At 44.6% G+C, this 14,565-nt stretch overlaps 1 protein-coding gene across 1 annotated transcript in view; it reads left to right on the forward strand.

Moving 5' to 3' along the window:
- Positions 1-12,184, forward strand: part of Gmds (GDP-mannose 4,6-dehydratase) — a 551,474-nt gene extending 539,290 nt beyond the window's left edge. Inside the window, exons 10-11 of the mRNA XM_070024711.1 lie at positions 11,427-11,495; positions 11,756-12,184. Coding sequence (XP_069880812.1) covers positions 11,427-11,495; positions 11,756-11,818 — 132 coding nt within the window. The 3' untranslated portion in view covers positions 11,819-12,184. The remainder of the gene's footprint in view (positions 1-11,426; positions 11,496-11,755) is intronic.
- The last annotated feature ends 2,381 nt before the right edge of the window (positions 12,185-14,565 follow it).

Consider the following 14,565-nt stretch of genomic DNA (forward strand, 5'->3'; position numbering starts at 1 on the left):
CACAGCAGACATCACAGGAGGTATTGTGGAGTGGCTCTTTGGATGATAGTAGGTTATATAAGAGGCACCATTTTTCTCTCCTGCAGTCAGCAACTTCTCACATCTGGATAGAGCTGTGGTTTCCAAAGTGTGACACAGACACTAATATGCTGCTTTGGTCAAGTGGCGAAGTATGATCCCAGTTTCTTTTGTCTGTGGACAGGAAGCCACACTCTATCATGAGCTGCCACGTAGCACAGACACTGGGCCTTGTCAGCAAGGCCAGTGCCGAGGCCAAACAAAGCACCTGCCAAGGGTGACTGTGCAGGGTGTCACACTTGGAGTCCCCACCGAAGCTTTCATCAAAGCCAGCCTGATTATTTTCCACTGCATTTTCCTGAAAGGATGTTATGATTTTCTAGATGTTTGGTGGCTGGTGATAAATCAGGCTTTTATGATGTCATGTGAAAGGCCACCTCTTGGACTTCCTCCTGCAGCAAGTAGAGGATAAAAGTGGGACATGTTAGTAGAGCTCAGCTTGACTTAACCCCTTCCTTGTTTTGAAGCCAGCTGCAGTCATGAAAGAAGGTGCACCATCCTCTGGAACACAGCCAAAATGGATGGAAGCAGAGCTGCTTTCTTGGTGTCAAGCAGGATTCTCCAGCTAAGGGATGTTGGCATCAAATCAAAATTGACAAGGAGAATGTGTGTTCCATAGAATGATAAGAGAGGTTGTCACTAAAGAGTCCCTGGTTTCTGCTGTTGTTTTTGTTTGTTTGGTTGATTTGTTTTGCTATTACTGGGGCTTGAACTCAGGGTCTCAAACTCTTGCTTGGCTTTTTCTATTTAAGGCTGGTGCTCAACCACTTGAGCCACATCTACATTTTTTATTTTTTGCTAATTAAATGTAGACAAGAATCTCTTGGATTTGTCTACTGAGGCTGGCTCTGAATCAAGATCTTCAGATCTCAACCTCCTGAGTAGCTAGGATTACAGGCATGAGCTACTAGTGCCCATCCTGGAGTCTCTGTGTTATAGTGTTGAAATTAATGTTTTTTTGAAAAGGAAATAATATGTAACACCAGTGAAGTGGTGGTAAAATACCTAATAGCCTTATAAGTGCATACAGTACCTGTGAAAGGGGAAAGGGCGATGGTTATCATTCAAGCCAGACTCTTAAGAGATTTCTGTAAATCCTCTTTCCCTCATTTCCACAGCAGCTGTTCCTGAGTCCTTTACTCTCCCTCAGGTCAGTTTCACCCACAGCTTTCCATGGCCACGATTCTCCCACCATACCTCTAGCACACAAACCACCACCTCTTCTCTTGACTTTGGCCCATCTAATTTAATATAACACCTACAACCATCTCTGAAAGCTACCATCAGACAAATATGAAGCCCTAAATTCAAATCTCCAAACTACTACTACAAAAAAAAGGAAGAAGAGGAGGAGGAAGAGGAAGAAGAAGAGACAAAATCTCGATCAAACTGTTTGCCTTTAGGGCCTATACCCTGTAAGGGCTGAACAGTCTATATTCTCTGCTGTTGGCCCATGATGATTAAAGCAGACTCTTTCTGTGTAGGTGAGTGGACTGTTAAATACACACTCACGTACACACACACACACACACACATACACACACACACACACACACGATGATTACATTTTCATCTGGATGTTACTTTAAAAAATTAAGAGTAGGAGTTTTTGTTTTAGTATCTTGATGATAAAAGGATTAATAGCTATCTTAACAGCAAACGTATATAGGATGAATTAGAAATGCAGCTCAGTGGCACAGCACTTGCCTAGTATGTATGAAGCCTTAGGTTTCAACTCCAGTGTCACATGAAGAGAAGTGGTACTAGCAACTTTTCATGTATAGTCTGAATTTTCTCTGTCTTGCAGAGAGGATTGTTTCCCCCATTTTCTAGATTTAAAGCCTAAGACTTAGAGACGTTGAGAAACAGCTATCTCTGAGCCATGGTATGAATCCAGGTCTCTCCAGTGATATCTCTATGATATTGGTGATGCCTAAGAATAGTTTCTATTGAGATATGATTTACAAACAGTGAACTGTAGGTGTCAACTATGCTACTTGATTGGTTCTGACTAATGTGTACAGTCCTGTAACTTACACTTCTCTGCACAGGAAGAACATTCTGTCTCCCCAAGTCAGTCTCCTGCATCTTTCTAGTCAGCCCCTTTCCTGCAGCTACTAGTCTCATTTCCATTGCTGCAGATGAGGATGTCATTCCAGAACCACACATACATCAAGCCACACAATACAGGAATCAGGGTGTGTTCATCTTCCTATGGGCTGACACGATGTTATTTAGGTACATTTTGGTTCCTCACATTAAAATACCACAAAGTATACTGCTTATCTGCTGGTGGCATGGCTCAAGTGGTAGAGTGCGAGTGCCTGCCTAGCAAGCACAAGTCTTTCCCTAAGTTCAAACCCCAATAGTATCAAACAAGAAACAGAGAAAGGAAGAAGGAAAACAAAACCAAAAATGCAGTGACCTACACTTTTTAAACGAGGGTTTTGTCCTTTGAGCATTGTGACTGCTGGATTAGGAATCAGAAATCCTATCTTCTAATCCAAACCCCTGCCACTAGATGGCTTTGTGACATTAATCAAGGCATTGGGCTTATATATCTCTGCAGACACACTCAGGAATAACTCTCTGTTCCTCTCCTGAAGATATGAAAGAAGTAATGCCTGGTAATCTACAGCCTACATCCCCACTGCCAGTTAAATCTCTCTGCAAGCCATAACTATAGGAAGCTTGCTGAACTGGAAACAAAACTGTGGAAAGCCTTAATATTCCTCTTTTCTCTGTGACTCTTAAGAAAGTAACTAGCAAATGTCAGAGTAGTTATCTTCATTTTCCTCTGAAAATCTCCTGGAAAAGCAGTGATAAAAGAAAGATTTGGATGTGGTCATTAGCTGCTTAGTGGTGGAGTTTCTCTAGAAGCTTCTGGAAGATGAATACGGGAACTTGCAGGTACACATTTGAATGACCTCATTGTTTCACTTCTGTTTGGTTTGGAGAAAGGAAGAGAGGCAGAAAAGGCAGGATGTCTGGATTGTTGAAGAGAGATTTCTTGACTTGCAAACCTTTGATATACTATATTAGTTGAGAAAAGCCCCCAAACAAAAGTGTCTCATCTGTAGTGTAGGTGAATCTGTATTATGTGCAGTGGTTTTTGGTGTTAATGTTCAAAATGGGTGGAAGAGGAATTTTCTCAAAGATAGGACAGATTTCCTAACAAAAGAGAAGGAAACAAGCTTAAGGAAAATTACCTTTGTCTTGTGCAATTGGGGATGCCCTGTGGCCTAAGCCAACCTTCTCAAATGGGAAGGCTTGAGCTAAAGATAAGCTGGATGACAGAACTTGGCTTTTAGCTCCAAGATACTTTGTACGAACTTTCATCTCTAGGAAAGAGGCACCTGAAACAGATCACAGATCTCCTGAGATGCATCTTGAGTGTGATTGTCTTTAGGTTTAATTAGCTGAAGTTTGTAAAGTGCTTTGAGGACAGAAAGTGCTAAGTGGCAAAAGAAAAGCTTGCCTGTGTCTTGTGTCCAAAACGCCACTTGCCAATTATGTCACAACAGTCCCTAATCAGTCCACTTAAAGATGCTTAATCTCCTTTCCTCGGGGTTTGTGCCACCCCCTATTAGCATGGGCAAATCTTCACACCCTAGATCCAGTTATTAACAGTAACCAGTAATTTCCAAGGAAGATGGTGCTGACTTTGAAGCCTAGAATGCTGAGGTCACTGACAGTCATATCTCCCTGTCATTAAGAGGCCCCTACATTACAAGTGTGAGTCAGCCACCACCTCATCAGATGCTCAGAGTGAGTCAGAACCAAGGGGCTCCAATCACAGCAATCTAAGCAGCTTTCTCCTGACTGATGCTACTGTACCTATCAGGGATCCTAAAAAATTTATTCCACACTTGTAATTACAGAAGTAGATCACGCAGCATAACCTCCTCACAGTCTCATGTACTTTATGGTTGTGTGTGTGTGTGTGTGTGTGTGTGTGTGTGTGTGTGTGTCCTGTTCTTGGGACTTGAACTCAGGGCCTGACACTGTCCTTGAGGTTTTGTGCTCAAGGCCAGAGCTCTACCACTTGAGCCACAACTCCATTTTTGGCTTTTTTTTGGTAGTTAATTGGAGATAAAAGTCTTATGGGCTTTCTTTCTTATGGGCTGGCTTCAAACTGAGATCCTCAGTTCTCAGCCTCCTGAGTAGCTAAGATTATAGGCATGAGCCACCAGCACCTGGCTACTTACCATCTTTAAAACAACCTATAAGTGCCTACAGTTAGGCAGCTTTCCACAAGATACTAGCCATAGATTCTGAGAAATACTCTCCTACATTCAGTCAGCTGACAGTTGAACCTAGCTAATGGGCAGGCCCAACTCCCATAGAGCTGTAACATGACAGACAGAGTGTTCCTAGGGTAGTAACCATTCTCTGCCGTAGTCAGAGGCTGGGCAGCAGGTGGTCAGGGGTGAGTAAGCAATGAGGGAGACCTATAGGCTGCTGTCCAGAGAAGATACAAGTTGGCCCAAAGTGCAAGGTTCATGTATTCCATTCCACAGAGCAGAGTGACTTGTAGCTGTACGTAAGTATGAGATTTTTTTTTGTCTCAATTCCTCTCTAGTGCATGATCCTAAATACCCCTAAAACTCTACTGCTCTTTGATGTTGGGCCACATAGTCTATTAATACCTGGCCACACCTGCAGGGCTCAGGTCTAGACTACTGAAGTAGAGACACAAGATGATGTCCAGCTAGTGTTCTGAGACTAGGGGTCCAGCCAGGTCCTTGGCCACCTAGTGGAGTGTTTTGTGACAGAATGCCCCCTATTTAGGCCAAATGAAGCTTCTAAGGGCTACTGGATGCTGCTCCAGCCTTGTCTCCTCATGGCTGCTGAGGATCCTTCATTTTCCACACCAGCTCCCAAGAGAATGGTGCACAGCAATGGAACTTGAATTTTTACCACACTCAATGTATATACAGAATCCCAGTGTCCTGATGGTACTTTTTGCAGTGCATGTTATAAAACTCTAAAAATGAAATTAATAAGCTTACCACCTCATTCCCCCAAATATAATCACCCTCAATAGCTTCAGAGGACTGTTTTCAGGACCCTTAATCCCAATGCCATGATCCACAGATGCTTAAGCCCTTATGTAAAATGCTATGGTATTTGTGTGGAACTTATACACATTCCTGTATTCGTTGTACCATCTGTAGGTGACTTAGAATACCTAAAATACTGTAAGTAGTATGTAATTAGCTATTGTATTAGGCACCTACGTACTTCACTGTCATACTCCTTGCCAACCAAAGCAATAGCTTGGGAAGGAAAGTCTGTACATGTTCAGTGCAGAAGCAGTTTTTCCCAGTATTTTTGGTCAACAGTTGTTGAATCTGTGGATGCAAAGCCCATGGATTGGGAGAACTGGCCGCAATTATGTTGTTTATGTAGTTAATGGGATCCTTTTTTAGCCTAAATTGCATTTCTATTTTCATACTAACCATATTTTTAAATATAAGTAAAAAAGATGTGTATATATGTGGGCTGCACTATAAGTGCCATTAATTAAGCTCTCCTTTTATGAAGGAGAGAGTTCTTTTTTTTAACACCTATGCTATATTGGCAGGTAAAACAATGTCCTCTTTCACTTTCCCAGAAAGCTCTGTACCACATGAGCTTGACTCTTATTAGTGTCTGGAATATACATGTAATGGATATGTTTCTTTCCCTTTGTTTAGTGGCTCTTAATAGCTGCTGAGCCCAAATGACAAATTCAACCAACTGAGAATAAGTAATCCCCCCAGAAAAACAGGGTCAGCAAAGGGGTCACGGTGTCCCAAAGACCCCCAAGGCACCATCCAGGAAGACAGACAGCATGTCTAACTCATGACTAATGGGTTTGCTTGTGAGGCCACCAGTGGAGGGGACAACATGAGGGTGAAAAGTAGTTTTAGTCCCCAGTACTTGTGCAGGAACTTCCCTGAGTCAGCCTTGTGCAGGGCCTGCTCCCCTGTACTTTATCTCCACTGTGCTGCCCTGGTTGGAGCGGTACTGACTGACTCAATTTCCCCGAGGCTGACTGAGCATTGTTTAAGCTCTGAGACACTCTGTCAGCCCCTACTGATGGACAGTCCCCCTAGCCCTACTTCCTGAGCAGACTAGACGGCCTGCTGTTTTCTTCTTGTCTCTTATCACCCCTTGTCATTAAAGGAGAGGCACGGCTTCAACTTCAATTTGTGCTGATCTACAGCAGTAAGGGGAAGAGAGAAGGGAAATGTTCATACCATTCTTCATGCCTGCCACGGTTGCGTTTCTTCCCTCCCCTGGAAAGGATTAAACTAAGGGAAAATTTGTGAGCATGTATGAGCTGAAACTGCACCAGGAAGACAGAACATACTGCAAACTTCCCAGGATAACTTTCAGACTTCATTTTTTGGCTTTTCCTCCGTCTTGCTCTAGGCCTCTTGAATCTTGACTGGGATTATAGCAGTGTAACTTCAAAGCTTTTCCTGAGGTTCTGTTGTTTTGTTTTTAGCAGTTCTGTGTTTCCCAAGAGAAGCATTACCACAAGAGTCGAGCTCTCCTAACTCACTCTACATTAGCATAAAGTTAGATCAAGGACATAATTCATTGGCATTCTTTTATTCCCCTGGAACCTAAGCTGTTCTTTAAATTTGCTTTTCTAAGAAAAATAGAAGAAAAAATGAATATTTTTTGTGCCACTCACAACTCCATGTCTTAAATTCCTGAAGATGCTTAACCAAGGTTTCCATCAGGCTTGGTTTTCCTTAGTAACATCCCGTCTAAACACTGTCCTCCTGTTTATAGCACTTGAAAGTCAGTTTCTTTCACTATGTACATTAGATTTAAGGACATCCTGCCAAGAAATCCCACATTCTTACAATGTCTATCTGCCTCAACAGATGTTCTTTGCAAATCTTACCCACAGACCTGTTGAGGAAATGTGTCCGTCATTCCAACTAAAATGTTCAAATTTTCACAATGCAAATTCAGTGGAAAAGGGAGAGAAAGAAATGAGAGTGAGCACTTGGAGTAATCCTATGTAACACAATCTACTTAGTAACGTTCCCTACCATGGTTGTAGGAACCAGGTGGGCATGGAAGGGATTTAATGTGTTAAATCCAAATAAGATTGGAGAAAGGAAATAAAAGTAACCAGTATAATTTAAAGATGTGCTGTTATCTTGACAGAGATTTAAAAAACAAAAACAAAAAACAAAAAAGGAGCCAAGAGATTTGATGAGAGGGCCCTCGATAGGGAGAGAAGAAGATAATGGCATGGTGTGGGTGCTCCTTTTCTGGGTTTTCCGTTAAATACTTAACTGGCTTAATGACTTTTCCAGGATTTGGTCTGGCGCTTTATCAGTTCACTACAACAGGAACATGAGCCAGGAAAGCCTGAAAACTTGGTGCAGGAAAACATGCCCTTCTGCCAGGCTGCTGTTTTCAGGGTACCTAGCCCTCCAGCTTTATGCCCAGATGCTGGAGCTAGAGGACAACTTCTGGAGTCAGATGAATAAGCAACAGTCAGGGAGGCTGAGGAAAAGCGATGAGTGTCTGCACAAAGCCATTTTCTCCCCTTTCTCATGCTGTTTTGTTGCTGTAAAATGCTCAGTTAACCCTAATTGAATTTGACAATAATAAATTACATATTGAAACTATATAGTTCACCTAAGGAATAGTAATGAAAACAGTGAAGACATCAGAAGCCAGAGTTCAGGAAATGTCATATTCACATAGAAATGCTTTAAATTTTTCTCAGAGCTTTATTGTCTCTTTTTCCCCCCCAAAAAAAGTTCCAGACCACCCAGTGTACAAGGTCCTTTCTAGAAACTGTACATAAAATCCTCCTTTAATTCAGCTTTGCCTCTGTTGTTATATGATGGCTTTAAGCCTATAAATAAAGAAGAAAATGAACTGTTCAAGAAGTACAAGATAAATTAGCTCATCTTTCTGGCTTATTTTTAGGTGCAAGCCATGCCCTAGTGGAAGGGATTTACAGAAGTATTAAGATTTAATATAAAAAGAGACGTATACTCACTCCCCTTGCCCTTGGTATTGCGCCCAAAAAAAATCCTGTATGTAAATACACGGCAATTCTTCATCATCATCATTGTTCTCGTGGTCATTGTTGTTAAATGTGTGCTAGTACTGGAGCTTGAACTCAGGGCCTCACACATTTGGTTGGCTTTTTTTTACTCAAGGCTGACACTCTATCATTTGAGTCATACCATCACTGCCAGATTTTTGGTGATAAAGAGATGAGTCTGATGGTCTTTTCTATCCAGGCTGGTTTCAAACTGGGATCCTCGGATCTCAGCCTCCTGAATAGCTAGGGTTACAAGCATGAACCACTGGCACCTGGCTACAAAACAGCAATTCTTGACTACCTTACAAGAGTACACAACCTGAGCCTTCAGCCTTGGCATATAAACTATTAGCTAGATCTTTTCTATAAATGATACCATGGTAAAAAGTAAGAAATTTCTTCAGAAACAATTAAGTACCTAACAAGCTGAATTTATCCTTACAGGTTGCTGTGGGGGAAGAGTGGAATGGTGAAGTGTATGTAGCTCTATGGAAGAGCAGGTCCTAGCCTAAGTGAGACCTGGGGTTCTATCCCCAGGACAGGGGAAAAGAAAGTTGGTTGGGCAGCAGCATATTGATTGGTGCAGATGTCCACTCAGTGGAAGCTGCCATGGAATGCCGATGTTTTGTTCTGATGGGACCTCTTCCTCTTCCTTCCCAAGGTCTCTTGGTCTAATTAAATTTCAGGGAGACAGAGCTTTGGCAGAGGTTAAAGGAAGCGGCTAGACTGCAGTATAAGAGCTGGGCTCAAAACTAAATTGGGAAGTTTAACGGGGCCCGTCTCTAGTTTCAATGAAATACTTTTACAGCGTATGGTAGCAATGTCTGTTTCTAAGCTTTTGAAAACCATTTTTCTTTTTCCTTAATTGTAGTTCCCTGGTTGTTTTTATATTATGAGCTACTTGTAGAAAAATACAGGAAACATAATTACAATACAAAGCTCCCTTTCCCAAGCCTACTGAGATCATTTGAAGCCAAACTGGGTTTTAGGGTTTTGCTAACTATAAGTTCACAGCCATGAATTGCATCCTATGTAGTGCTAGTTGATTTACAGCCAGTGTTATGTTTTTAAACAATAACTGTGTTTCTCCCAGCCCTGTAGCTGCCATAGGATTGAGAGAGGGGAGGGGGGGAGGACTCAGTTGCTTCATGAGTCCACATTACACAGCTTCCTCTGGGAAAAAAGAATGAATATCTTTGTGTGACTCTTACAGTAAAGAGAAGCATTGTAAAAGTATATATAAGTTTATTTAGGGAAAGGAAAAAGAAATAAATTACTTGGGTTTGTTTTTTTCACTTACATTGGCAGCTCCATGTAGCACTGTGTTCATTGCTAATTGCTAATTTTTGTATCCTACCTTTCCTGAGAAATCTGTATATGGACTTTTAGGCCAGGAGAAATAACTTGCTTCACTCTGGTTAACACCCTGGGGAGGAAATGGGTACTTCAGTGTATTGTGAAATGCGAAGCTTTGGGGAGTTTGATTTATTCAAGCCTAAAAAGCAATGATGGATGATTAAGAATGAGAGTCCCTGAATGTCCTCTGCTGGAGCACGGTTTCAGGCAGAAAGACAGATACGCAGAAGTGGGGTCTGGACAACCTCTGCTGGGGAAGGCTGAGCTCCAAAGAGAGCACTGAGCATGCAGACGCCCCGACCTTCGCATGATAATCCTGGAAGAAAGTGCCCTTGCCCCTCAAATTCAAAGGATTCTGGAGCAAGTGAGCAGGAGAGGCCTTCAGTAGCAACTTGGTTATGTTACTTTCACTCGATATAACTGGTTTGGGTTGTTCTTTAACATAAGTGGCTAAAACTATCTTAATGGAGTATCACTTTTATATTGCTTTCACATCCTCTGGTTTGAGGATTCTCTTCTTCGCCCTTTGATAATGAGTGTGCAAAAGCTAAGTGTTTATCTCGCTTCTAAAAGTATGTATCCCAGTCATTTTCGTTTTTCTCCTTTCTTCTTTCCCTTCCTCCTTTCCCAACTTTCTTCCCTCTTGTTAGTCATCTTGCAATTTTCATCCCAGCCTTCATCTAATTCAGACTGCAGAGGCCTGTAATAAAGAAAGGGAAGGAAAGCAGTAGAGAGGGTTATTCTGAGGAAAACATAAGAGATGCACGTCTGAAATCCCATAGCGGAAAAAGAATTAAATTGGTGAGCAAAAGCTAAGATATAGAATTCATTTCTGCTCTACCTATTTTCTAATCGTCTTTCTTTCAAGGACGCTTGTAGAATGGATAGAAATGAACTTCCCTTGTTTCTCTAGAACTCCCCGCGAATCCCTCTGGGCTTGGGTTTCCCTCCCAGTGAGGGCAGGGCTGAGAAGGCAGGTCCGAGCCATCCATCTCCTTTTTGCGTTTTGACAAGGCTCCTGTCGCCCAGGTTGATGAACTCAAGGACTAAGCACACGAAGTCCCAGCTGGAGGATCGCATAAATGTTAACTCTGCCCTCCACGTAGCTGTCTGGAAGCACTGAGGGGTACAAAGAAGCTCGAGAAGGGTCAGAGCTGCCGGGCTCCGAAGAGCAGTGATTTCAAACTGCTACTTGCGGCTTGCTGGTGGGTGGAGAATAGCAGCAAGTGGCGGGAGACCAGGATTTTCTGATAGAAGAGAATGGGAGTGGAGTAGGTGCCCCGGGTGAAAGGAATGTTTACATTGCTGTGGAAAGCTAGGTTTCGGTTTATGAGCTGTGGGTGTGCCTCGGGCAGCGCGCACTAGCCTGGCTGCGGCCAGAAAAGCTGGGGCCGCCGCCCGGGACGCGCTGCGCAGGGCGGCGGGCTGGGAACCGACAAGCTACCGCTCCATCCCAGCTGCCCGCTGCCGGGAGCCCGGGCCGGGCCGCGCGCCTCCTCGCTCTGGGTCCCGCCCCCGCGTGGCGGTGGCTCTGGGGAGAAGCGCGTGGAAAGCCGGTGCCCGGGGCGTGCCCACCCCACCCCCCAGCCCTGGGAGACCAGCGGGAAGATTTACTCCCGGCTCTGGCCGGAGAAGTGCAGAAATTCGAAACTGTTCTCACGGCCGCGTCCCGACAGCTTAATGCATTTTGTAAGCCATTAAGAGTCGTTGGACGCTGTCGGGCCAGGGGCTAAGCGGGAGGGCGGGGTAGCCGGGGCCGCACAGTCACGGTGCGTGCAGGTTTGTGCGGCGCGTTCCTCACGGGGCGACCGGCCGAGCCCGGCCCGGACCAAAAAGCGGGGAACCGAGAGCGTTGCTGGGGAGGGAGCTCGGACGGCCGCGGCCGTCCCGCCCGCCTCACCCCCTGCCCTCCCTCCTGCAGGACTTTCTGCAGGGAGACTGCAGCAAGGCGAAACAGAAGCTCAACTGGAAGCCCCGCGTCGCCTTTGACGTAAGTGTCTCCTTCGCTGGGACCCGCGGGCCGGCTCCAGGCGGGCCGGCTGGGACTGGACGGGACGGGGCGGGGCGGGGCGGCCCAGCCAGGCTTTGGAGCGGCCGCTCCAGGTGAGCCCAGCGCTGTACCCGGGGACCGCGGGCGGGGAGGGGAGGGGAGGGGCCGGAGGCCTCGGGAGAGCCACCACCCGGAGCGAGGGAGGCACCGGGAGTGGCAGGAACTCCTCCCCCACCGCCCACGGGTGTCTCGGGTTGTAGGAGCTGGTGAAAGAGATGGTGCAAGCCGACGTGGAGCTCATGAGGAACAACCCCAATGCCTAGAGCGGCGGGCAGGCGGTTGGGCCCTTCGATCAGCGGCCCGCGGGGAATCGACGGGCGCAGACCAGAGATGCGACCATCCAGGCAGGACGTGCGATCCAGCCACTCCCCCGCGACTCTGGCCTCCACCGCGTCGTCCCCTCGGGCAGGGCGCAAGAGGGACACCGTGGTTTGCAGCAGCCGGGACATGACACTCCACAGTTCCAGTCGCTTTTGACGAAGCCTCCTCCAAATGGTTTTGTAAAATCAAAGTGTTTTAATCATATAATCACTTCACTTGAAATTGTCACTACTAGACAACTTTAATTTTGGGGCCTTCAAATTGTATGTCTCTTTTCTTATCAAATAAAATCTTTCTGTGAACTAGCATTAACAGACTCGCTGTTTTCTTCGTTATAAAGGCAGCTTTTGGGGCCCCAAACCAAAATGCGAGAATCCAGGCCTTAGGGCATTTGAAAAAGCCCCTGCTGGGAAGACCACAAGATTCAGCTGAGCCTTCCTTTCCTGGTAATAATAAGCTGCAGAACTGACAGTCTGACCCCTCTTGTCTCCATAATGAGATCCATTGGGCTCCCAGTATGTTTGAAGGCAACTGGAGAAATTACATAGGAGAAATTACTTTAGAAGAATAAACTTCCAGGTAAGTAAGTACTGTTGGAACCGCTATGCCACAACCAACTCTGGGGTCTTCCAGCCCATTCCTTGCCTTGTACTCAAGAATCATACAATTCTTATTTCCAACATCTTTTCATCAGTACTAGGTTATTTTTTAAACCTAATTTAATTTATTTATCGAACCAGTTTATAGCCGGTGTCTAATATATGCTACCCATTGTGCTAAACACTGAACTACACCCACATCAATTAGAAGTTACAATAAAGAGGTTTAAGGCGCAGCCACAGATCACAGGACCAGGCCTCACTGGATGTATCATTTAGGGGGCCTTAGCACAACCACAGGCCTACTCCTGAGCCATGTAGTATACAGCTATAGAAAGCTAAATACATAAATGCTCTGAACAGACAGCAATCAAAGATGTGTGTACAGGTGTACACCTTGCTTCAAGTTTTTCCCTAGAACAAGTTAAATCTCGGTGCTTCTCCCCCTCAATCCCCCTCCAAGAAAAATAAAACTTTACAGCAAATGGAATTCCAGCCTTTACACATGCATATGTGAGTGTGGGTGAACTATGTTTGAACATCTTCACAGGCAGGTTTATGATGGGGGAGGATTAGGGCTCCTGGGACTGGTGGAAAGAGAGGGCTTTGGGGGTTGTTGTCTCAGTCCTGTGAGAGTCTGCTGGCCGGTCTGCATGGAGCAGAACCGGAATAGCCTGAACTGGCCCACCCAGTTCTCAAAGCCACCCCAGCATGAGCCTGTCTTCTTCAGCTCCCAAGTGGGATGCTTCTAATTAGAAGCAGATGCTCCACTGGAGGCTGAACACCAGGATGGGGCCAGTTGGTAGCCTAGACCCACACACTGGTCACATACAGACGCATGTTGTCACACAGACTCAAACACTTATCTACTCACAAACATGGCATCTCACACAGTCACACTCCCAAATACAACTAGAAACTCCACTGTCACACAGGGTGTGAAGAATTCTCACGAATATGCCCCATAGTTTTGACCCTGCCAGACAGGCACTCCCTGTCCTCTGACCACCTGAATCTCCATCTCACACATGAGAGGCCATTTCAGAAATTTCAGCTTCAGTGCCCCGATTTAATTCAGTAAGTTGTGGCTTTTTAGCCCAAAGCCATAGTTAGGTCCTCTGGGAACACTAGAAATATTCTAGGCAGCATTAAGGATACCAGCAATGCCATATTGTTTAATTCATATTTTTTGAAGGAAACAAAATTTAAACTTTCTCACTATTCCTTTGGCTTCCTGACCCTGTATGACTGTGTTTAAAAGTAGAAAAACATCAGGTTTGTTTTCTGTGCTGTGGAAAATTTCATGTAGCCATCATTAATAAATAGGTTTCTTCTACCTTAATCTGATGTAATTTTTTGTATAGTGAAAGTTTTTTTTCTTGCCTAAAAACTATTCATCTTTACTATTACAAAACATTTCCTACCTTGATTTTTTAAAAAAAGAAAAAGTTAAAAACTCACTATACACAAATGCTCTGCCAAGGCAGTCAGACCTATGTTTATTCACAGGCAGAGAAAAATGTGCATAGACACTTCGGACATCCAGTGGCCTCACTCTCCAACTGATCTGCCTGCCAGGTTAGTCTGCTGGCCTTTGCCTTTAAGAAGTTATGCAACAGAGCTAGAATTAGGCCCAGACTAACAAACCTGTGACACCTCGGCATCTATTCAGGTCATTTAGCACTGCAGTGTGGGCTGCTGACCTTAAGGAAGTGCTAAGGTGTTTCAAGAGGTAAGGCTGGGCTGAGGGCGGGCCCCTTAGGAATCAGGATTGCTGGTCAGGTGAGGAGCAGGGCCAGCTCTCATGAACAGGAATTGCTTAGGGCTCCTTTTTGTTCCATTTAATCACCTTTACCAATATCTACTGCCAAAGCCCTGAAAACTAGTCAGTTGATAAGTACATATGACTTTTCTTGTGTCATTAAAGCTCAGAGGCATAGTTCGGATTTTCATTTTAAAGTAATAACCGTGGGCCTGAAGGTGTAGCTTGGCATTGGAGTGCTTGCCTGATATAGCATTTGAGGCCCTCTGTTCACTCACAACACCCACCAAATTAATGAATTATTAAAATAAAGAATAACTGGTGTATT

Source organism: Dipodomys merriami, unplaced genomic scaffold (assembly GCF_024711535.1).
Source record: "Dipodomys merriami isolate MVZ:Mamm:240054 unplaced genomic scaffold, mDipMer1.0.p SCAF_16, whole genome shotgun sequence".
Lineage (NCBI taxonomy): Eukaryota > Metazoa > Chordata > Mammalia > Rodentia > Heteromyidae > Dipodomys > Dipodomys merriami.